Source organism: Passer montanus, unplaced genomic scaffold (assembly GCF_014805655.1).
Source record: "Passer montanus isolate IOZ18808 unplaced genomic scaffold, ASM1480565v1 scaffold160, whole genome shotgun sequence".
NCBI lineage: Eukaryota > Metazoa > Chordata > Aves > Passeriformes > Passeridae > Passer > Passer montanus.
The window spans coordinates 387,043-411,204 of NW_024363161.1; the positions used below are offsets into that span (position 1 = coordinate 387,043).

A 24,162-nucleotide genomic window follows, 5' to 3' on the forward strand; every position below is an offset into this window, starting at 1 on the left:
ATGATTGACATATGTAGCTTTTCATTTGTGTGGGACTGTTCTCTGGCAGCCAGGCCACTGCCTACCCTTCTGTTGAGGCATTTGTGCTGCTTTTTCAGTCTTACTGCTTGAGTTTAAATTAGAAATGCTTCCTGAGGATCAGAGCACTGAACTTGAGAGGCTTGGGACGCTGCTCAGCTCTGGGATTGGCAAGCAGGATGTGTCTTTTCCTGCAGGATGTGTCCAAGAAAAACGAGCGCTCCCCTGTGAACGAGGTGCACTTGGTGGTGATGAGGCTGCTCAGTGTCTTCATGTCCAGGACCAAGTCAGGATCCAAGACTTCCATTTGTGAGGTACATTCTCCAAATTGCTTTGTCAGGGGATGGTTTTCTCCCCCTTTACTCAGCTCTCACAAGACCCCACCTGGAGCACTGCACACAGTTCTGGTGTTCTCAACATGAGAGCTCATGGATTTGTTGGAGCAAGTGCAGAGGAGGCCACGGAGGGACTGGAGCATCTCCCCTATGGAGACAGGCTGGGACAGTTGGGGATGTTCAGCCTGGGGAGGAGAAGGTTGTGTGCAGACCCCACAACACCTTCCAGGGTCTGAAGGGGCTACGGGAAAGCCAGAGAGGGACTTTTCATCAGGAGCTGGAGTGACAGGACAACGAGGAAAAGGTCGGACTGAAAGAGGGGGAATTCAGGTCAGATATTGGGAAGAAATTCTTCCGTGTGAGGGTGGAGATTGCCCAGAGCAGCTGTGGCTGCCCCTGGATCCCTGCAGGTGTCCAAGGCCAGGTTGGACAGGGTTTGGAGCAGTGTGGGACAGTGGAAGCTGTCCCTGCCCATGGCAGAGGGTGGAATGGGTTGAGCTTTAAGGTGTCTTCCAACCCAAACCATTCTGGGATTCCATGATGTGCTTGGGGAGCTTTTGTTGATCAAAGATGATCTAAAAGCTGCTAACTGAAATAACAGGTGTAAAACTGAAACATCCTTGAGAGGGCTTTGGAAAAATTTATAGGGAACCTGTACTGGTACTGAACTGGACTGTTACAACTGTTATTTGTTTTTGTGGGAAAGGAGTTTTGAAACTAGGGCTGGAGGAAGCAGCCGTGTAAAGACAATTGGATGCTCTTGTTTTGTGCATGGTTCCAGACTGAGCTCAGGGCAGCACATTAATGATGTTACTTAAAACGGTCTGGCAGATTTTTCCCTTGCATCTCACCAGTGCTGAAGGGGTTAAAGAGGATTTGTAATGTGATTATTGGAAAGCAATATGCTGCTGTGTCAACGTAAAAGTCGCTAAGAGGATTCCTTAGATATTTGTTGCTAAAAGGTACAGTAATAAGGCATAAAAAGCAGTATGTGTGGTGGGAAGGAGATTAATAAAAAAGCATAGAGGTTAAAAAATTTAGTCTGAACTGCATCAAATTTTAATGAGCTTATGAGCTGTGGGGTTTGTTTGGATTTACAGGGCTGCTTTAATAGTTTTATTTACAGTAGCTTTTTCTCCAGCCTTTGTTACTCACTTGAGCTTCCCACAGAAATCAAAGCTCCTCTCTTGCAGAATGCAGGTGGAGCAATACCTGGGTGGAGCAGAGCCTGTGAGCGGCAGCTGCAACAGGGACTCTTTCTCTACCAGGATTCACACCCAGCTGGCCAAATCCCAGATAAACAAATAGAAATCCCAACTTAAGGAAAAAAAAAAAAAAAGAAGGAGGGAAAAAAAAGAAGGGAAAAAAGCCCTAGTCGTCTAATCCACAGCAGAGTGGCCTCTGGCACATGTGTCGAGGGGAGATTAGACTTAAGAGGAGATTTTATTTGTTTTCCTTTACTAAGCACTTGTTCAAAAGAGTCTCTGTAAATATTTGAGTTGCTTTTCATAAACACAAAAAAACCCCCAACCTCAAACAAACCCCAAACTTAAAAGCTGCCTACAAAGTTTCATCCAAACCTGCTCTCTTGCCCACATTGTCAGCAGGTGCTCAGGGCTGCCCCAGCTCTCCCCGCTGCAGGTTCCCAGGTGTGTTCCTGATCCAGCTCCTTCCCTGTGTTCCAGGCTTCCTCCCTGATCTCCAGTGCCACAGCAGCTGCCTTGCTGAGCTCTGGTGCTGTTGATTACTGTCTGCACGTGCTCAAGTCCCTGCTGGAGTACTGGAAGAGCCAGCAGAACGACGAGGAGCCTGTGGCCACCAGCCAGCTGCTGAAGCCTCACACCACCTCCTCTCCCCCTGACATGAGCCCCTTTTTCCTCCGCCAGTATGTGAAGGTGAGTCCTGCCCTGTGCTGGGAGCTGTGCACTGAGAGGAGGCTGCACAGAGCTGGGAAAGCAGCCCTGCACAAGGAGTTTGCCCTTAGAGAGCAACTAAAATCCATCTTGTGGCACAAAGTTACAGCTGGGAGTGCTCCGAGTTGTCACAGGGCATCCCAGCATCTCCCCCATCTCTCCCTGCATCCCTTGGTGCACTCCTAACCCAGGAGTTCTGTGGAGCTGTTCATGGAGGAATTTTTAATCATCCTGAAGGGAAGCTGCTCCAGCTTGTGACTCCCTGTGCTTGGCAGGCAGAATTCCTGGACTTAGTGTGCCAAGGAAGTGGAGTGGTGGATGGGAATTTCCACAGTAATTCCCAGGCTTGTTCCACCGCTGTGGTGCCATTATGCCATGGTTTGGTGTTTGCACAGGTGCAGTGCAAAAAGCCTGATTAAATGTAAGAATGCCTCCTAAGCTGAAAGCTCCTGAGTTGAACTGCTTTATTACTCCAGACTAGCTTAGTGCATCCTCACAGCTACCATCCACTTCAAGGCCTTGTACAGGTTCTTATTCATCATTTGGGAATGTCCTTTGGGCTGCAAAGGGGCAGAAATCCCTTGTCTTCAGAAAATCAGCAAAAGCACCCTGTCATTCATCATGGCACCACACTGGGTGTGCTCAGAGCCTGAGGGATTTCTCTTGCTGCCAGGGTCATGCTGCAGATGTTTTTGAGGCCTACACTCAGCTCCTGACAGAGATGGTGCTGCGCCTGCCCTACCAGATCAAGAAGATTGCAGACACAAACTCCCGCATCCCCCCGCCCATCTTTGATCACTCCTGGTTCTACTTTTTGTCTGAGGTAAGCAAGAACATGATACACCTGCAGATTTCCACAAGAAAACTCCAATAATGATTTCTTTCATGGGAGGGATGAGCTTTTGCAGAGCTGATCTCAGCTCCATCTTGTATTTTTAATCTCCTTGAAAGAAGTTGAACTGTTGGCTTTGTGTGCTCCTGTTGAACAGGAATCCGTAGGAAAATATACATGAAAAATGAGGTTGCTGTTACTTCTTGGAACTCAGTGGTTGCTGCCACAAAGCTTAGAGAGAAAGCCTGCTGTGAGATGGAAAAATGTAACATCATGCTCAGCTGTTGGTACTTGGGCCTTAAAAAAGAAATCAGGAAGATATTTGGTGTTTGTCTTCTCAGTTTGCTTCCTACTTTACATAACAAGTTATCTTACATTTACACCAGTATGAGTTAGGATTTCTTAATTAGCCTTGGCTGGGTGTTTATTTGAGGTTGGAGATGACAAGGGATGGTTTCAGCAAGTGGTGCAGTGCTGCTGTGCAGTGTCTGTTCTGCCCGGGACTTACAGGATTAAAGCTGGGTGAAGGCATCTCCCATCTGTGTACTTTTTGGAAGAAAACACTCATTTTTGGTGGCCAGCGTGGCCCTGGTGAGCTCACTGTGCCCTGGCTTCCCTCTGCAGTACCTGATGATCCAGCAGACGCCGTTCGTGCGCCGGCAGGTGCGCAAGCTGCTGCTGTTCATCTGCGGCTCCAAGGACAAGTACCGGCAGCTGCGGGACCTGCACACGCTGGACTCGCACGTGCGCGCCATCAAGAAGCTGCTGGAGGAGCAGGGCATCTTCCTGAGGGCCAGCGTGGTGACAGCCAGCTCAGGCTCTGCCCTGCAGTACGACACCCTGATCTCCCTGGTGAGGGCAGGAGCAGGAAAGGCCTTGTAGCAGGATTGGTATGACAGGAGTGCTGATGTGCTCTTTGATCCCATCTCTTTGTGCCTGCAGATGGAACATTTGAAGGCTTGTGCAGAGATTGCCACGCAGAGAACAGTGAACTGGCAGAAATTCTGCATCAAGGATGACTGTGAGTTCTGGCTCTGCATGGTTTGGGGTAACAGTGGTGTCATGGTTGGGATTGAGGTGGCTCAGATGGGGAAGCTCAGCAGAGAAGGGGAGACACAGCTGAGGGTTTTGATAGGACTGGACTGTTTCCAGTACTAATTATCCCAGTGCCCTAATTGCATCTGGTCCTTGGCTAAAGAGCAAAATATGGTGTAATGGATAACACAGGAGATCTGTGTTCTCTTGCTTGTGCAGCCCTTGTCCCAGAGAGTAATTTGGGATGAGCCAATGTACCTGGTGTACCCCAGTGTTAGGCTTCTGTGGTCCAGGGACAGGACAGTTCTGGGAGTACTTGTGTACAAAGGCTTTTGGTTTAGGCTGTTTTGTTTTTTCTTTTTTTTTTCTTTCTTTTCTTTCTTTTCTTTCTTTTCTTTCTTTTCTTTTGTTTAATTCAGGCTTTAGTGGCACGGAGCTGTGTCAGGGCAGGGTTAGGTTGAATATCAGGGGAAGGTTCTTCCCCCAGAGGGTGCTGGGCACTGCCCAGGCTCCCCAGGGAATGGGCACAGCCCCAAGGCTGCCACAGCTCCAGGAGCATTTGAGCAATGCTCCCAGGGTGGGATTGTTGGGGTGTCTGTGCTGGACCTGGGTTGGATTCAATCCCTGTGGCCTTTTCCAGCTCAGGACATTCCATGATTGTGTGATTCAAACATGTTCCCTTTTCCTCCACAGCGGTTCTCTATTTCCTGCTCCAAGTCAGCTTCCTGGTAGACGAAGGAGTGTCCCCGGTTCTCCTGCAGCTGTTGTCTTGTGCTCTGTGTGGCAGCAAAGTGCTGTCTGTGGCTTCATCCTCTGGAGCTTCCAGCACCTCTTCCACCTCTGCTCCTGCAGCAGCAGGCTCCGGGCAGGCGGCAGCGCAGAGCAAATCCTCCACCAAAAAGAGCAAGAAGGAGGAAAAGGAGAAGGAGCGAGAGGGTGAGGGGCAGCTGGGCCCTGTTCTGTGGTTTTAGGGGGCAAGTTTGCTCCTCACAGCCTTTCTTACTTTGTTCAGAAAGAACTGGATGATCCTGCTGTTGGGAAAGGGTCACGGCTCGTGGCAAGGGCACCCACAGCCACAATCAGGGGAGAGGAGCACTTTTCCCATGTGTACATGGGACTAGGGTGAAGCAGTGTGTCCTAAGAGTGGGGCTGAAATCTTGTGCTGAGGACATCCCAAACCCGCTGTGTTTATTGCCTTGAGTGGGTTTGAAGTTGTCTAATGGTGTTACCTAATCAAGTGATGAAGCAGCTTCCACTTAACTTGCCTGTCCTGGGTTGTAGGAGGCTGAAAGGCTCACGAGGATTAAAACAAATCCTGGGGATGCACACCCAGTTAGCTGTGCTGTGCAGTGATTGTGTTCAGACTTGTTTCCTCTGGCTGCCTTGGAAGCTCTGCTGGAGCCAGGGCTGCTGCTTAATGAATATCCACAGTCCTGGGAAAGTAATTAAGCTTCCCTATAAAAGTCACGGGCATAAATTCTCTCTTGGCTTTTCTTCAAGGAACCGCTTTGGCTTTCACCATCAGATGGTTCTCTGTGAGTCTTTTCATTGCCTCATGGTCAGTCCTTTTCTTTTTATCAGGATGTGTAGCACATTTCTCACGTCCTCACTGGCAAGTTTTCCTGCAGTTTTTTTCCTGTTAGGAGTGCTGGGTTATATTTTTGAAAAAGACAGGAATATTAAACTTTATTGTTACCCGAAACATAATAATTTGTCCCCATTATGCTGATTCTGAAAGAGGAGAGTGACCTGCCTGTGAGGTGCTGCATTTATCTTCTCTCTAAAGCATTCCCTGTGTCCCTAGGTGAGGGTTCAGGCAGCCAGGAGGACCAGCTGTGCACGGCCCTGGTGAACCAGCTGAACAAGTTTGCTGACAAGGAGACCCTCATCCAGTTCCTGCGCTGCTTCCTGCTGGAATCCAACTCCTCCTCAGTGAGGTGGCAGGCCCACTGCCTGGCCCTGCACATCTACAGGTGAGCCTGGGGCTGCCTCAGGCCAGAGCCTCTCTCTGAAGGATGCTGGAGCCTGCAGGTGTTGGGCTCTTCTGGAATTGTCCTTGTGGTTTGCAGTTACTGGGGCTGGAGGTGGAAGTTGTGACTTATCCATGATCCATCCCAGTTGTCATCTGCAAGGAGCATTTTATTTTTGCCTGCAAAATCTGACTCCTGTCATGACCAGGAGCAGGTGTTTATGGGCAAAGTGAATTTCTGAGGCAGATCCAGACTCCCACCATGAAAAGTTGGGAGTTGTGTGGGGAAAGGAGTGCTTTAGGGGGCTGGACTCCTTCAGAGCTCTGTTCAGTTGTTGCAGGACAGCTGCTTTTGTTTTGGAGTGCTGGAAAACAGATGGGTTCAAGGGATGGTGGGATTTAGCTCTGTAAACTCTGCAAGATGATGGTTTCCCAGTTTGGTGGACTGGAGCTTGTGTTCTCCTTGTGCACAAGAGCCCTGATTGTCTGTAATCCACCCAACAGGAATTCCAACAAGTCCCAGCAGGAGTTACTGCTGGATCTCATGTGGTCCATCTGGCCAGAGCTCCCAGCCTATGGAAGAAAGGCTGCTCAGTTTGTAGATCTCCTTGGATACTTCTCCCTGAAAACACAACAGACTGAGAAAAAGGTACAGTGACATTCCAGGAGGGAGGTACAGCATCCCAGGTGCTCATTTTTGATACAGCTGGCATAGATTTTCTGTTAGAAGATCTCCTGGTAGAAATTTTTCATGTTATTAGAACTTTAATGTTAAAAAAGTAGGATCCTTAAAGAATTTGGAAGTGTTAATTTTTATTTTATTGTTTTGGGGGTGAGATTGTGCTGGTGAGTTTTTTATTTATTGAGAAAAATACTTCTTTCCCACATGAGGCTTTTGTGGATCTGGCAGCTCCAGTGTTTAGATTTTTGATACTGCAATTCTTAGAAATCTTTTGTAACCATTATTTTTGAACAAAGGAAATTATGGCTCTTTTAGGGGATCAGTGGGATTGAGAACAAATAATTTAGACCCATTGATACTTGCCATGCGTATGTTTAAAGAGTGGGGAATGCTGTACAAATCTTGGCAGGCATTTGCAGGGATTGACTGACAAACAGCACTTACTGTATAAATCTCAAATTTTAGGATCAGTTGCAGTCCTGGGTAATGATTTAAACACATCAGTTCATGTGGGTGTGGTGTGTACTTCTTCTGGGGGACCTAGAACACCACAAGATGAGGATAGATGAGGATATTTGTGTTTGTGTAGCAATAAAAGCATTGTTTTGAAGACTGTCTTTTCCTGGTTGTATTTCAGCTGAAGGAGTATTCCCAAAAGGCCGTGGAGATCCTCCGGACTCAAAACCACATTCTCACCAACCACCCCAACTCCAACATCTACAAGTGAGTCACTTCTGCCTTTGATCCATGTCACTGGAGGGCTTTCCAGCAGAGCTCCATCCGTGGGGCAATGCCCAGGATGGAGGTGGGGATGGGCCCTGCTCAGGTTCTGTGCCTGCTGGGCTGGGAGAGCAGCAGAATCCTTCTGCCAGATGGAAACCTGCTGGGCCTACCAGCAGAGCTTGGCTTGAGCTCTTCTGGTAAAAATTTTAGGATCAGTTGCAGTCCTGGGTAATGATTTAAACACATCAGTTCCTGTGGGTGTGGTGTGTACTTCTTCTGGGGGACCTAGAACACCACAAGATGAGGATAGATGAGGATATTTGTGTTTGTGTAGCAATAAAAGCATTGTTTTGAAGACTGTCTTTTCCTGGTTGTATTTCAGCTGAAGGAGTATTCCCAAAAGGCCGTGGAGATCCTCCGGACTCAAAACCACATTCTCACCAACCACCCCAACTCCAACATCTACAAGTGAGTCACTTCTGCCTTTGATCCATGTCACTGGAGGGCTTTCCAGCAGAGCTCCATCCGTGGGGCAATGCCCAGGATGGAGGTGGGGATGGGCCCTGCTCAGGTTCTGTGCCTGCTGGGCTGGGAGAGCAGCAGAATCCTTCTGCCAGATGGAAACCTGCTGGGCCTACCAGCAGAGCTTGGCTTGAGCTCTTCTGCTTTCAGTCAGTAAATGTTATGAGGTCTTAGGTCCAGCTGGAGAATAGAGATTTGCAGTTTTGAGTCTTATGTTCTTGGTCCCACCTTGGCCATTGATAATTACAATAAAAATGCTCAGTTAAAAGCTGTTATTTCCAGTGATTTACATTGTAACAGTTCTGTTACACACTGGGACTGGGAAATGGGGAAAATTGAAGTGATTTTGGTTGAATGGCCTTGGTTTAAAGCAGCAAATGCCCAGGTCCATGTGTCAGTGTTGTTCCCTCATTCCAGCACGTTGTCTGGGCTCGTGGAGTTTGATGGCTACTACCTGGAGAGTGATCCTTGCCTTGTCTGCAACAACCCCGAGGTGCCTTTCTGTGTAAGTAACCCTGGAATCACACAAGGATCAAATCCAACCCCTGGCTCTGCACAGACATCCCAACAATCCCACCCTGGGCATCCCTGGGAGTGGTCTCCAAATGCTCCTGGAGCTCTGGCAACCTCAGGGGCTGTGCCCATTCCCTGGGGATCCTGGGCAGTGCCAGCAGCCTCTGGGGAAAGAACCTTTCCTGATCCAGCCTAAACCTCCTGTGGCACAGCTCCAGCTGCTCTGCATGACACCAGCACTAACTGCTGTTATTAAATCCTTTGCAGTGGTGGGCATCCCAACCCTGTCCAGGTTTGGTTTCGCCTGTCCCTGAGGTTTTGGGGTGCCCTCAGACAGGCAGTGTGTCCTTGCTTTGTCTCCCCAGTACATCAGGAATTCCGGCTATTTCCAGGTGTGTTTTCCTGTGCTGCTGAGGTTTTGGGGTGCCCTCAGACAGGCAGTGTGTCCTTGCTTTGTCTCCCCAGTACATCAAGCTCTCGTCCATCAAAGTGGACACGCGCTACACGACCACGCAGCAGGTGGTGAAGCTCATTGGCAGCCACACCATCAGCAAGGTGACAGTGAAGATTGGGGACCTGAAACGAACCAAGATGGTGAGAACCATCAACCTCTACTACAACAACAGGACCGTGCAGGCCATCGTGGAGCTGAAGAACAAGTATGTTCATCAAGTTCTGTGTGCAGTCTCTGAATCAGATTCGTTCCCTTGGCCTCTTGTTTTTCCCCAAGATTTATTTTTCCTTAGACTATTACTCATCACTCTCAGCCCACATTGGGTGGGATTGTTCTGAATCCCATACAATTGCTGAAGCAAAGGTCCAGATTTCCTCTGAAGCTTGAACATTGTCTATAAAATTTGTGGATTCCAATTTCGTCCAGGCTCGCTTTTAAGCACCTGACTTAATTGTGTGGGAACCAGTAGTAATACCGAGAGCACTTCATGGGTAGTTTGACTCCAAAAGGGATTTGGACTTTGCAGCATGTCCAGGAATGCTGAAAGCATTAACATTGTTTGTTTGAAGCCACAGAGTAGAATTAAAATTAGAAGTTGGATGGTCTCGCTCTCAGCTCTGCTTTACCTACCAGAAATGGCTCCTTTTCAACACGCTGCTCAGTCTGGAGCCAGTCCTGCTTATGTGCTTCCCCTTCTTACTTCTTGAGATGTTCTCACCAGAATCAGATCTCTCTGGCTTAGGGATTAATCTGTGCCCGCCGCTTATTGCTTATTTGAAGTCTTAATCCTCTGTGACATCACAAGTGGCTGCTGTGGAGAGGATTATGATGTCACAAAGAGAGGATTCTGACTTCAGGTTGAGAATAAGCAGTGGGAGCAGATGAGATCTTTAAGAAATAAATATCCTGTTTTCATGCAAATGTCCTTACTAATAAAAAAATGGAGGTGAAAATCCCTAGAAAATGTCTGTAGAATTAAAGTTTTTCCATGAGGCATCAACAGCTCTTTAATCCCAAACAGTCTCTCACTATGAAGAGGATAAAGGCTTAAAATGTATTTCTGGCTACATATCATGTCAATACAGAAGCTAAGGAAACGAATCCTAGAACTGCTCTCCATTCATCCCAGTTAAAGGAGATTTGGAGCCGAGACGGTTGCATTTGGCTTTTCCTCACACGTGGGCGGGGAGGGAACTTCCCTCTGGAAAACCTTCCTCTGCTTCCCTGTGCTTCCCTGCTTCCCTGCTGTCCCTCCTGCAGGCCGGCACGCTGGCACAAGGCCAAGAAGGTGCAGCTGACGCCGGGGCAGACGGAGGTGAAGATCGATCTGCCCCTGCCCATCGTGGCCTCCAACCTGATGATCGAGTTCGCCGACTTCTACGAGAACTACCAGGCGTCCACAGAGACCCTGCAGTGCCCGCGCTGCAGCGCCTCGGTGCCCGCCAACCCCGGCGTGTGCGGCAACTGCGGCGAGAACGTCTACCAGTGCCACAAGTGCAGGTCAGTGTCACTGGGTGTGCCCCCAGAATGGCTACCAGTGCCACAAGTGCAGGTCAGTGTCACTGGGTGTGCCCCCAGAATGGCTACCAGTGCCACAAGTGCAGGTCAGTGTGGCACTGAGTGTCACTGAGTGTGCCCAGAGTCACTGAGTGTGCCCCCAGAACGGCTACCAGTGCCACAAGTGCAGGTCAGTGTGGCACTGAGTGTCACTGAGTGTGCCCAGAGTCACTGAGTGTGCCCCCAGAACGGCTACCAGTGCCACAAGTGCAGGTCAGTGTGGCACTGAGTGTGCCTCCAGAACATCTGCCAGTGCCACAAGTGCAGGTCAGTGTGGCACTGTGTGTCCCCAGAATCACTGAGTGTGCCTCCAGGGTCACTGTGTGTGCCCCCAGAATGTCTGCCAGTGGCCACATGTGCAGGTCTGTGTGTATCCCCAGGGTGTCATTGGGTGTCCCCAGAGTCACTGTGTGTGTCCCCAGGGTGTCACTGGGTGTCCTCAGTGCCCCCAGAGCATGTAGCAGTGCCACAAGTGCAAGTCTGGGGGTGTCCCCAGTGTCACTGTGTGCCCCCAGAGTCCCTGTGTGTCCCCAGAACATCTACCAGTGCCCCAGCTGCAGGTCTGTGGGTGTCACTGTGTGTCTCCAGAGCGTGTAGCAGTGCCACAAGTGCAGGTGTGTGTGTCCCCCAGAGCCCTCCCGGGTGCCCCACACCCCCTGCCATGTAAATCCCCCTTTCTGGTTAATACAAGCACACAATCAAATTAGTGGGGAAGTATAAAACAGGCTTACAGGGATTTAATGTAATGCAGGCTAACAAAGGGAGCCTGGGAGCACAATTCTCAGCCAGCTGAAGTTTCACATCCAGCCCTCGAAGTTCACACCACAGAATTCCCCGGAGCAGGTTATTTTTGGCCTGCCTGGGCTGCAGGCTGGAGTTCATCTGGGGGATTGCAGGGCTTCCCCCAGGATCCCTGCCTGGGCTGGACAGACAGTTCTATTCATGGCTTTTGTTGTGCTCTCCTCATTCAGAGCAGGCTCAGGGGTAATTTACTGTGTGCTATTCACACTTCTACTACAGCCTTAGAAATCCTTCTCTTTTGTCACTTTTGTCTCTTTATCTGATATCTCTTTCCCCTTATTGTTGTCCTATTGGTCTCTAATTCTCATGGGATTCGAGGTGTTTAGCAGGCTCTTTCCTGGTGATTGCTGGTGTGTGGAAAGGTTTCCACATCCCTTCTGGAGCTCTGGGAGCTATAAATCAGTTCTATCTGCTGCCCTGCTCTGCAGTGGGGTGAAGTGCTGCAGTCAGTCCCACTGCAAAGCCCAGACCCTACAAACCAGAACAGTTCCTTCATCTGTGTTCTCCTAAAGGACACGGTGCCCCAGCCTGACTTCCTACTGGGAATTACTGTCATTAAAGTGGAATTGTTAGGAACAATTTCTGTTCCTGCTGTTTCCAGCCAGAACGTGGCACTGCTGGGAGGACATTTTTTCTTGCCTGATCTGTGGGTTTTGATTCTCTAGTATTTGCCTTCCCCAGGGCAGTCTGGTCACCGAGGTGTTTTAAGTCACCCATCTCTTTTACCTGAGTCTGTTCACTTTGTTCCATTGCCTTGAGCTGCAGGTTTTGAGCTGCTGCCTTCCTTTCAGGTCCATCAATTACGATGAGAAGGATCCCTTCCTGTGCAACGCCTGTGGCTTCTGTAAATACGCGCGCTTCGACTTCATGCTCTACGCCAAGCCCTGCTGCGCCGTGGACCCCATCGAGAACGAGGAGGATCGCAAGAAGGTGGGGCTGCCAGCAGCTCCTGGAGCCCTGGGCCCCTGTGGGACAGCAGGGCTCCCTCCCCTCTTGTGGGGACAGCAGGGCTCCCTCCCCTCTTGTGGGGACAGCAGGGCTCCATCCCCTGTCAAAATCAGTGCTCCTTCAAGGCTCCTCACTGACCGATGCATTCCTGGTTTATGTCTTGGGTTCTGGGTTGGTGCTCCACCAGAGAATTCTTCAAACGACATCAGTCAGTGCCTCACTTATAAACTGACTGCATCTCTTTGCCTTGCTGTAGAAGGGGATGGGTTTGGGTTCTTCTGTTTGCTTCCCATCCCACCTGAGGAGCCCTGCTAACGAATGAAGAGCCCTGTGCACTCTGTCCTATCCCAAAGGGTCAGTGTGCTCGGTGTAGTGTCACAGGGTGTGCTCATAGTGTCACCACAGTGCTTCTCAGGGCAGAAGCAGGCTGCAGGGTCACAATTCAGTGATTCCCCCACCAAAAAAAAGTAAAAGAGAAGACTTGGAGCTTGATGGCTGTAGTTCTGAAAATGAAATAAGCGTTTCCTTTCCTTTTCCCTTGGTAGGCAGTGACAAACATCAACACTCTGCTGGACAAGGCTGACAGGGTGTATCACCAGCTGATGGGACACCGACCACAGCTGGAGAACCTCCTGTGCAAAGTGAACGAGGCAGCCCCTGAAAAGCCCCAGGTAAGCAGGGCCAGGTGGGGCTTGCACAGAGCTCAGGCTGGGGACACACTGGCCTTGGCTCTGCCCAAGGCAGTCCTTGCCTCAGGTGCTGCTCTGCTGTTATTTTTGTGTGCAGCCTCCCTTTGTGATTCCTCTTTGCTTTCCCCTGCTCCAGGATGAGTCGGGCAGCAGTGGAGGGATCAGTTCTACCTCAGCCAGTGTGAACAGGTACATCCTGCAGTTAGCCCAGGAGTACTGTGGGGACTGCAAGAACTCCTTCGATGAACTTTCCAAAATCATCCAGGTAGAGTGTGCTTTGGTTTGGATTTGGGCCAGGTGTTTATTAGGAAAAAAAACCTCCAGATGTTGCCATTCTTCATTTAATGATATCATTAACAGCAGGTGATCAGCTGCATATTTTCAGGGAAATAATAATAATTTATGAAAGCTATGTATTAATTACTAAAATTTCAGCTAGCTTGTGAAACTGGTTTTCTCAGCAGCTACATCATGAAGAGCAAGAGACTGAACAGATGGTTAATTAAGGAGAATTTAATTTTTGCATGTATCAAGTGTTTGAAAACACACCAGTGTTTTATAAATTAAATGTATTTATTTGTGTTCAACAAGTCACATAAACACTGGAAAACCTGCTACATCGTGAATGTCCTTTTGGCTGTGATATTTAAGCATATTAAATATATTTGGCTCTTTCCATAAAGAATAAATTACTCTGACTTACTCTGCCAGTATTAATAGTAATTAATACTAAGGATTTGTCACATTTCCAGTGTTACATTGCATGTAGTGTAAACAGCAGGGAGGATAAAGTATAAAGTTCTGGAATGGTCTGCCTGGAGAGGTGATGGAGTCCTTATCCCTGGATGTGTTTAACAAAGCCTGGATGTGGCACTGGGTGCCAGGGTTTAGGTGAGATGTTGGGGCTGGGTTGGACTCGATGATCTTTAAGGTGTTTTCCAGCCAAGTCATACTGTGAATTCTGTGATAAATGAGAGTTAGGCTGATATTCCTCATGGATTTCCCAAGTCTCCTCTTGCCGTGAAGGATTTCAAGTTTGGAAGCACTTGGCTAAAAATATCAGGAAAACTAATCCACAAACACCAGAGGTTTATGTCCAAAAAGGAGACAGAGGAGTCCTTTTGCTTTTTTCAGATAAAGGGAGAGGCCATGGGGCATTCCCCTGGGGTCTCTCAAATTTTTGGAGGACCCAGCGTCCTTTATATCCTAATTTTCTGGTCACATCTTCCTTCTCTCTTTCCCCATTGGCTGAGGTACTTGAAAGGTACAGACTTCCCAGAGCACCTGATTACCAAAGATTTCCCTCTAGTGTATAACCCTCCCTTTTAATTTTTGATTCTTACGGAATTTAGGATTTTTCCTCATTGTTTCTTTCATCTTTCAATATCCAATTTCATTTATCAGCAAACCATAAGTTTATTTGTAAAGGCAAATATCTTTTTCCATTCATCCATCCGTAGAACCCTTCCCATTGTTTCTTTTATCTCCCAGTGCTGGTTTTATCTACCAGCAGACCCCCTCATTCCTCTCAAAAATATTCCTCCCAAAGCAAGCAGCGACAATAGCCCGTGTGTGGGAGTGGCATTGAGTGCTGGCTCTCAGCTGCCTGTCTGTGTTCCCAGAAAGTGTTTGCCTCCCGGAAGGAGCTGCTGGAGTACGACCTGCAGCAGCGCGAGGCGGCCACCAAGTCCTCGCGCAGCTCGGCGCTGCCCACCTTCACGGCCAGCCAGTACCGCGCGCTGTCCGTGCTGGGCTGCGGCCACACCTCCTCCACCAAGTGCTACGGCTGCGCCTCGGCCGTCACCGAGCACTGCATCACCCTGCTGCGGGCCCTGGCCACCAACGGCGCCATCCGCCACATCCTGGTGGCGCAGGGGCTCATCCGGGAGCTCTTCGACTACAACCTGCGCCGCGGCGCGGCCGCCATGCGCGAGGAGGTGCGGCAGCTCATGTGCCTCCTGACCAGGTGAGAGCTGCTCTGGGCAGAGCCTCGGCCTTGGGAATGGTGCCTCAGGGTTGCAGCTTTTGTGTTTGCCGTGGATTTGTGATCCTGCAGCTCTTTAGTGTAGAACTCTGAACTCCACACGCAGTGGCAGCTGCTGTTCTCCCGTTTTGGGCAGACACAGCAATTCCTCTCCAGGCCTGGTGTGGGAATCTGATGCTTTTCAGATGTGGTCCCATTCCGTTCATGTCTGTATATAAATGGCCAGCGTCACCTGGCAGTCAAGGACACCTCACTGCCTCAGGCCCCGAGAGATTAAACAAAAGGGAGCTGGGGGAGCAAACCTGGGGTAGATGACTTCATTAGCTGAAGCTGGAATTAGAGGATTGACCCCCAGTATGCAAATGGACCAAAGTTATAAAAGTGTGAAAACCCATGAGCCGTGCTCCATTTTTGGGTGCAGCCTCTGGGGGGCTTCATCTGCCTGAGATGTACCTGAAGGCCCTTCAGTAAATACACCCACTTTTTATTCCTTTAATTTTGTCTGCCCTCTGTTTTATGGTAGTCCCAAAAAGGCATCAGGAAGGGAAAGCCTCATGGGGAGAGTTACCTTAGAATCACAGAGTGGTCTGGGTTGGAAGGGACCTCAGAGTCCCACCCCTGCCATGGGTGCGTTGTACACCAGCAAAGTGTAACCTCCAACTCCCTGTGGACTTGTTACCAGCTCAGCTGAAATCCCAGGAGCTTTTGGCATTTAGTACAAGCAGAGCATAACATGTTGTCTTTTTCCTTCTGGAATCAGGGACAATCCAGAAGCCACACAGCAAATGAATGATTTAATCATTGGGAAGGTTTCTGCAGCTCTGAAGGGACACTGGGCAAATCCAGACTTGGTAAGAGACTCCAGTGTTTTCCTGTTTATTTGTTCTGCCCCTCTGCGCTGCTGGTGTATTCTAATCATTGCATCTTCTCTCTTGTGGTCTGTTTGTAAGAAAAAAAATTGAGTTTCGATAGGAAATGACATAAATGTCAGAGCACAGCACAAAGTTTTGTGTACAGGTACATGCTGAAGTTTCCTCAGGCAGTTCCCTGTCTTGGCTTTGCTTGTACCTCTCCAGCAGGTCACATCCCCCAAGTGTGCATGGGATTAAGCTAACTTAGATCCATGTGTTTTGAACCTGAGTTTGTTAAAGCTGGGGAGGCAGAAGGGAGTGGGGCAGCCCCCAGAGCTGGAGCACTGTGTGTTGCAGGCGAGCAGCCTCCAGTACGAGATGCTGCTGCTGACAGACTCCATCTCCAAGGAGGACAGCTGCTGGGAGCTCCGGCTGCGCTGCGGTGAGTGCAGGCACCCGCCCAGGGACAGCAACTGCAGCAGCACTTGCACCTCTGAACCCCTTCACGTGCTGCCTAGAGCTGTGGAGGTGTGTCCTGTCTGCAGCTCTCACAGGATAATGAACATCCCTGTCTGCTTGCAGCTCTCAGCCTCTTCCTGATGGCAGTGAACATCAAGACTCCGGTGGTTGTTGAGAACATCACCCTCATGTGCCTGCGCATCCTCCAGAAGCTCATCAAGCCACCTGCTCCAACCAGCAAGAAAAACAAGGTACTGCCTTGAGGCTGAGCAAAACATGGAGAATTTGCTGATTGAAGTCTGGCATGCTGATCTCAGTGAGGAATTAGTTTGTGAGGAAGCCAGGACTTGCCTTTCCTGGTCGCTGTTCCTAGGGAAGCACCAGCCCTGTGACTCTGGTCCTTACACACTGCAAATTGCAGATGACTACTTTCTGTTTTTCACTGGCTTTTGGTGACTTTGACCACAACTGTTGGGGGTTTACTGTTTTCCCCTCAGATCTGAGGCATGGGGAAAGAGCTACTTCAAAGCCACAGCTTGGTTATTTTGGGCAGACTTGAGGCTTTCAGCAGCTTTGTAGAATCAATTACCTAAATTTGAAAGAATCAAGTACTTTTGACTCAGATTTTTAAATACAGAGCTACAGTTCTCATTAAAATATATTGATTGACTGCTGTTGATTTTCATTTAGGATTAGATTTTCAGGAGAGAAGGTATTTTTTTGCTTTGATCTGCCTGTCTAATAATCACAGATGGATGTCAGAGATGGATTTACTGATATTTCAGTAGGAACTGGAATATCTCTCTTAGTTCACCATTAACAGACACTGTATTAACCCTGCTGCTGTCCAAGAGCTGCATTTGCTTCCTCATGGCCCAGCTCCAGTGATTCACCTCAGGAACTGCTCTTTGGGAGCAGACTGTGGCTTTCTAAAGAATCACAGAGCTTTTTTATTTGTTAGGATGTGCCCATGGACGCTCTCACCACTGTGAAGCCTTACAGCAATGAAATCCATGCACAGGCTCAGCTGTGGCTCAAGAGGGACCCCAAGGCGTCGTACGAAGCTTGGAAGAAGTGCCTCCCTGCCAGAGGTAACCCCTGTGCTGTGACCTGCTGCAGCTCTCTGCAGGGACATGTGTGTCCCCAAATTTAATAAGGAAGGAGTTGTGTTGGCTTCTGTCCTGTGACATCTGATTCCATCCTCACACTTTCAAATTTAATAAGGAATGTGCTTCTGTGGAGTTGTGTTGGCTTCTGTCCTGTGACATCTGATTCCATCCTCACACTTAGTCCTTAGAGTTGTAGCACTGACTTTTCCGGGCTGTGTGCCTCAAACTCTAAACAGAAAATGTTCTGTGCCCAAAGAGAATCAGGGACTGAAAAATGAAACCTGTTGCATACTTAAATTGATACCAGGCAGCTGGAAAGCTGATGAAATTCCTTGAGAGAGGCTCTGGGATTTGCATGAGGGTTGGAATTGAGCATGGCTCCACACAGGAGTGAAAATGGCAGCAGGAGGAGATGGGAAGCACTCAGTTCCCAGCTGGAGTTTGGCAAGTTCCAGTAGGAAGACAAAAGTACTCTGGCACTTTGCAGTTCATGACTGCTGACAGTTCTCTTGGGTTCTGCTCAATATTGCAGGTGCAGATGCCAATGGGAAAACTCCCAGCAAAGCTGAGCTTCACCAGCTCTACTTGTCAGAAAAATACGTCTGGAAGTGGAAGCAGTTCATGAGTCGCCGTGGGAAGAGAACTTGTCCTCTGGATCTGAAGCTGGGACACAACAATTGGCTGAGACAGGTAAAGGTGGGAGAGCCCGGGGCAGGGTTCAGTCACAGTGTGGGTGGTTTGCTGCAGCTCCTCTGCAGGGGTGTTTGGGGAGGCTGGCACTCACTGCCTCTAATTCCAAGTCAGGTTTGCAGCTGTGCTCCCTTAGAAATGGTGCATCAAACATTGATCTGGGAGTCTGTAGGTTCTTAAACTCTGAACCTTTGATTGCCACGGTGCTCCTGCCTGCCTGATGAGCTGCACTTCTGAAGGTTCTGGAGCAAAGCTTTGCTTCCTGTTGTGTGGACTAGCACGTCCATGCACTTTTTAAACACTTTGGTGCTGAGCAGAGCAGGAATTGTCACAGAACCATGTGTTTGGAGAGCAAGAAAACACAGCTCACCCAACAGCCCTCATGTTGTGCCTTCTTGTGAGCTGTCACAAGTTCATCTGTGCCCGTGGGTCTGACCTGGCTTTTCCTGCCCCTGCCCCAGGTGCTGTTCACTCCTGCCACCCAGGCTGCCAGGCAGGCTGCCTGCACCATCGTGGAGGCCCTGGCCACCATCCCCAGCAGGAAGCAGCAGGTCCTGGATCTCCTCACCAGGTATTCCTGTGCTGCCACACCTGGCAGCTCCATGAGTGTTTGTCTTCAATTCTTATCAGAATCTCTCCCTTCTTGCAGCTTTTCTCACACCTCTCCCTGTATACCTGCAGTTCAGGGGTCTTTTTGAGCTGGATTTTTCAACTTAACTAGCTGGGAGGGTGTAGATCTAGGGAGAGTTGGGGTGTGCTGCCTGGCAGTGAGCTCTTGCAGTCTGTACTTTTTCCAGAAGTAAGGAGCAGCTGTTCAGCTGTGTGGCCAACATTTCCCCTGCCATCAATGACAATAATAGGGTGAGCTCTCTTCCACCTGCTGTGACATAACTTACCCCAGCCCATGCTGATAGCACAGTCAGCTCCTTTTTGGGACAAATACTAATTTAGCCAGCAAGTAATGAATATCAGTGATGCTGTTAGTAAAGATAACAGGGAGGATGGATTTCTGGAGGCTCTTCCTTCCTTTCCACACTGTCCTTAGGCTGGGATGCCTTTTGTTGCTGTGTAGGGGTTGTCAGCTTGTGTCTCCCTTTCACAGCTACCTGGATGAGCTGAGCATTGCTGGTGAATGTGCTGCTGAGTACCTGGCCCTGTATCAGAAACTCATCAAACCTGCCCACTGGAAGGTCTACCTGGCAGCCAGAGGGGTTCTGCCCTACATTGGCAGCCTCATCACTAAGGTATGGGTTTGTGTGCAGGAAATGACCTGTTAGCTTGGCTTTTTTTGCTTTGAAATTCATCCCATTATTCAGTGCCCTGTTGCTGACCCTGCCAAGGTTCTCAAGTTCACACTTCAGTGCTGGTACCTCTGAACAGAGGGAGCCACGGGGGTTTTAGCCCCAGCTGGAGAATTCCTCAGCACTTTAATTAACTGCTCTGGGGTTGTAAACATTGCTGCACTGCCTTGGCACCTGGGAGCTGTTGTGCAGCTCCCAGGCTGGGCTCTGAGAGCCCTTAGGAGCAGGGAAGGATCAGCTGTGCTGCCATTGCTGGAGAAATGGGAATTACAGCCTTTGGAGAAGCAGCACTCTGGGTTTACAGTGTTCAGAGTGCTGTGAGTTTTCTGTGGGGGTCCCTGCTGCACTCAAAGGAGCAGGTGACACTCTCCATATCAGTGGTGGCTGTGAGTGCTCCTGGAGGGCCACTAGAGCCAAGCAGTGGTAGCAGGAAGGTGCAGGGGGAAAATGAGAGGGATATTTGTGGCAGGTTTCCTCTCCTTTTTCCCTTGCCTCCCTGCTGTTGCAGTAGTGCTTTCTGTGTGCCTGGCTCAGTTTCTGTGCTGAGTCCTTTGCACCCTGTGTTAGACACCCCAATGGTTATTGGCATTGCAGGGCCATCTTGGCCTAACGGGCTGTTAATTATTTTAATTATTTTCAGGAAATAGCTCGTTTGCTCGCCTTGGAGGAAGCAACACTCAGCACGGATTTGCAGCAGGGATATGCCCTGAAGAGTCTCACAGGTATTCAGTGGGCCTGCAGCAGGCTCAGAGCTGGGTGATCATTGTTCTCTATCAGCCTGTGGCAGAATTTCAGAGAGATCTCATTCAGCTGTGTTGCCATTTTCAGCACTGGATTTTTGCCATCGATTTAACACTTAATCTCTAAATGGATTTTTCCATATTTTTTTGTGGTCAGAGTTTTCAGCTGAACTGTGGTAACATACCAGGCAAGCTTCATCATTTCACTTTATTACATAGTACAGTCCCTGGCACCACTGTAAACACTGCTGCTTTATTCCTACCTGTTGTTCTTGCCTCCCTGTTCTATGGAGCTTTTCTTTTATCTTCTAGGGTGTATACCCTTTTACAAAAATTTGTTGGAAATGGAAATACTTCATGAACTAGATCATTGTTTTTTGTATCCTCTTTCACATTCTTCAGCCATTAGTGGGTGAATCCATAAAGCCTGGCTTCTTGCAAGAAGCAGCATGTTGATCAGTGTGTCATGGGAAAGAATCCTTGTGTTTGCTGATTCTTTACTTTATTGTAGGAGTGACCAGTTTGGTGATGTCACTGATAAGTCATTTCACATCATCAGAGGAATTAGAAGTATTGCAAGAGGAGCAGTCATCTGCTTTTAGAACAGCTTGTGACAGAAAAATGCCAAAGAGTGCAGAATTTTATGTCAAGCACACAGGAAACTCCTTAGGGCCTTTCCTCATTCCCAAACTATTTTTCATGTGTTACAATCTACAAGGCAGGCCAAGGCTTTTGCCTGCAACCACCCAGTTCACAGGAATGAGCTTTAAACCCCAGACTGATGGGAGCTGGAACAAGCCATTTTTATGATACTGTACCCTATTTGCTGCTATGAAGTTCAGAAATCAAATTCTCTCCCACCTGCTGAATTTCTGGGTCTTTCTAGGTCTTCTCTCTTCCTTTGTGGAGGTGGAGTCCATCAAAAGGCACTTCAAGAGCCGGCTGGTGGGCACGGTGCTCAATGGCTACCTGTGCCTGAGGAAGCTGGTGGTGCAGAGGACAAAGCTGATTGATGAGACCCAGGACATGCTGCTGGAGATGCTGGAGGACATGACAACAGGTAAAACCACCTGTGTTCCATGAATCCAGCCTTGGGATCAACAGAGGTGGAAAAGCAGAACAGCCACACAAAGAACTTTCCTAAATGACTGCTGTAATCAGGGGGGTTTGTGGCTTCCAGTATTTTCTGTTGGCACAGGACAGTTGAATAGTGTTCCTAGTCACCTCTTATTTTCCAGGAATCTCAGCCTCCTCATTTTTATGGGGCTGTTTTACTGCAGCCCAGCCATGCCGAGTAACCCTACCAAATAAATTCCTTCCATCTTTCACAGAGTGGATTCTCAAAAGAAGAGAGCACCAAATTGTGGGGCTGGCTGCAGAAGGATTTACTGCATGTGCTGAGTTCAAGTGGAATCTATAAAATTGCCTCCAGTGTCCATTTTAAAGCTTCCTTTCCTTGGCAGGCACAGAGTCAGAGACCAAGGCGTTCATGGCCGTGTGCATAGAGACTGCCAAGCGCTACAGCCTCGATGACTACAGGACCCCAGTGTTCATCTTTGAGAGGCTCTGCAGCATCATCTACCCTGTGAGTGTAGGGTCACACCCTGCAATGCTTTGGGATGGGACTTAAAGATTGTCCAGTGCCCCCTCTGCCATGGCAGGGACACCTTCCGGGCAGGGTCACACTGCCTGAACAGAGCCCTGCAGTGCTTTGGGAAAGGACTTAAAGATTGTCCAGTGCCCCCTCTGCCATGGCAGGGACACCTTCCATGATCCCAGGGTGCTCCGAGCCCTGCCCAGCCTGGCCTTGGACACCTGCAGGGATCCAGGGGCAGCCACAGCTTCTCTGGGCACCCTGTGCCAGGGCCTCCCCACTCTTCCCAATATCTGACCTAAATTTCCCCCCTTTCAGTTTGAACCCATTCCCCTTTGTCCTGTCACTCCAGCTCCTGATGAAAAGTCCCTCTCTGGCTTTCCCGTAGCCCCTTCAGACCCTGGAAGGTGTTGTGGGGTCTCCACACAACCTTCTCCTCCCCAGGCTGAACATCCCCAACTGTCCCAGCCTGTCTCCATAGGGGAGATGCTCCAGTCCCCTGAGCAACTCTGTGGCCTCCTCTGCACTTGCTCCAACAGTTTCATGTCCTTTTTTTGCTGAGTCACGAGAACTGTGTGCAGTGCTCCAGCTGGGGTCTCATGATAGAGGAGGGGAATCACCACCAACCACTTCCAGCAACCCTGGATCTGGTTCCTTTTTCCCAGGAGCAGCAGTGTCTGCAGTCATGATTCACCATCAGCCAGCGTAGACCCCAGAGTATCCCCTTTGGGGGGGTTCAGGTTTCCTGAGGAATTTGGTTGCTCAGTGATCCTGGCCATCCTCTGAGTGTGGCATGCAGAGCAGATGCACCAGTGGGGAAAGGACTGAAGGTTTAGGAACATTCTGCCATAAAAATGCAGGAATGGGAGTGTGGTTAGGGAAGAACTTATTCACTGTCTCTGCTGCTGCTCTTTAGGAGGAGAATGAAGTCACTGAGTTCTTTGTCACTCTGGAGAAAGATCCCCAGCAGGAAGACTTCCTGCAGGGCAGGATGCCAGGGAATCCCTACAGCAGTAACGAGCCTGGCATCGGGCCCCTCATGAGGGACATCAAGAACAAGATCTGCCAGGACTGTGACCTGGTGGCTCTGCTGGAGGATGACAGTGGGATGGAGGTGAGAATTCCTTGAGGTGGGGATTTCTTGCACAGACCTGTGGGATGCTGGTTTTGGGCAGCTGGTGGTTGCTGGGGTGGTGATGTAACAACCTGAGCTTGTTCTTGACTTGTTCTTCTCTCCCTTTCAGCTTTTGGTGAACAACAAGATCATCAGTCTGGATCTGCCTGTGGCTGAGGTCTACAAGAAGGTGTGGTGTCCCACAAATGAGGTGTGTGCTGCCTTTGTACAAGTTAACAGCACAGAGCACCTGTCCTTCACATCAACAAAAAAAATGAGGAAAAATCAAAATCACACGCGTCAGGATTTATTTCCTGGCATGTAATTTATTGGGTGTAACTGCTCAGCAGCTTTTGGTGCTCTGTTAGGACAGATTGTGCATGGCCCTGCAACGTGAGTGATTGCAGAGCATTGCCCCAGGTGAGCTGTGTCCTGTGTCACACGTGACCCTTGCTGAGGAACAGCCTTCCCTGTGTTCCCCTGGGGAGAGCTGAACGTTTCAGTGCCTTTCAGAGCACATTTCACACTCCATCTGCACACAGAAGTTTTGTGTGTGTGCACACAGGGACACCAGATTGCTCCATCAGTCTGTGTTTCTGGGGTGAACCAAAGTTATTTATGCACAGAGCATCCAGTGCTTCTCCATATTTGCACTTCTGCTCTCATTTTTTTCATCAGGAGCTCAAGCACGTGGCAGATTTATCCTTTTTTTGCTTTTCATATTATGTGTGTTCATAGTTGTGTGTTTTTCACATGAAGAAATGGACCCAGCAGTCTTAAGGTCCAGTCCACCATGTCATACTAAGCTTGTTCCAGAGGTGGATGTGGTCCAGAACAAGCTCTTCCCTTCTTTCCTTGTGACCATTAAAATAAACTCCCACTGAGACCCTCAGGTTCAAGCTTGCCCACTACAAATATATTTTTAGAGGCACTTGAGATCATAAAACAAGACTGATTTGCCCTGCATTTCTTGGTCATTCCTCATTTCCTCCTGGCCTCAAATCACCTTTGAAACCTCAGTTTCCTGAAGCCATTTGTGGGAAGAATTCAAACAAAGTGCCAGTTAGCAGTGAATGATGATAAAATGGGTCTCATTAAGCTTTATTTCAGGAACAAAGCCTTCAGTACTGCAAAATCAAGCCCAAACCTTGTGACAGTGATCATTTTTTAGCAAGATACCAACTTGGAAAGGGAGATGAGGTGCTGGTGTTAATCTGTGAGTTGTGATTTGAATTCACATCGAGTCACTGGTGGGAATGTTCCCCGTGCTGCCCCTGGAGGAGCTGTTCCGTGGGATGCCGGGCTGGAGCCAGCGTGCAGCTCTCCCGG

The 24,162-nt window shown here is 49.1% G+C and overlaps 1 protein-coding gene across 1 annotated transcript in view; it reads left to right on the plus strand.

The window, feature by feature from the left end:
• UBR4 (ubiquitin protein ligase E3 component n-recognin 4) overlaps window positions 1-24,162 on the plus strand; it is an 85,069-nt gene that overhangs the window by 43,442 nt on the left and 17,465 nt on the right. Inside the window, exons 65-92 of the mRNA XM_039703158.1 lie at window positions 216-332; window positions 2,039-2,248; window positions 2,940-3,089; window positions 3,723-3,950; window positions 4,041-4,119; window positions 4,827-5,069; window positions 5,938-6,106; window positions 6,607-6,751; window positions 7,422-7,507; window positions 8,447-8,534; window positions 9,008-9,201; window positions 10,257-10,496; window positions 12,146-12,284; window positions 12,848-12,973; window positions 13,128-13,256; window positions 14,614-14,957; window positions 15,736-15,826; window positions 16,184-16,268; window positions 16,409-16,536; window positions 17,247-17,376; window positions 17,927-18,084; window positions 18,546-18,655; window positions 19,187-19,328; window positions 20,026-20,107; window positions 21,012-21,185; window positions 21,589-21,710; window positions 22,636-22,833; window positions 22,964-23,044. Coding sequence (XP_039559092.1) covers window positions 216-332; window positions 2,039-2,248; window positions 2,940-3,089; window positions 3,723-3,950; window positions 4,041-4,119; window positions 4,827-5,069; window positions 5,938-6,106; window positions 6,607-6,751; window positions 7,422-7,507; window positions 8,447-8,534; window positions 9,008-9,201; window positions 10,257-10,496; window positions 12,146-12,284; window positions 12,848-12,973; window positions 13,128-13,256; window positions 14,614-14,957; window positions 15,736-15,826; window positions 16,184-16,268; window positions 16,409-16,536; window positions 17,247-17,376; window positions 17,927-18,084; window positions 18,546-18,655; window positions 19,187-19,328; window positions 20,026-20,107; window positions 21,012-21,185; window positions 21,589-21,710; window positions 22,636-22,833; window positions 22,964-23,044 — 4,188 coding nt within the window. The remainder of the gene's footprint in view (window positions 1-215; window positions 333-2,038; window positions 2,249-2,939; window positions 3,090-3,722; window positions 3,951-4,040; window positions 4,120-4,826; window positions 5,070-5,937; window positions 6,107-6,606; window positions 6,752-7,421; window positions 7,508-8,446; window positions 8,535-9,007; window positions 9,202-10,256; window positions 10,497-12,145; window positions 12,285-12,847; window positions 12,974-13,127; window positions 13,257-14,613; window positions 14,958-15,735; window positions 15,827-16,183; window positions 16,269-16,408; window positions 16,537-17,246; window positions 17,377-17,926; window positions 18,085-18,545; window positions 18,656-19,186; window positions 19,329-20,025; window positions 20,108-21,011; window positions 21,186-21,588; window positions 21,711-22,635; window positions 22,834-22,963; window positions 23,045-24,162) is intronic.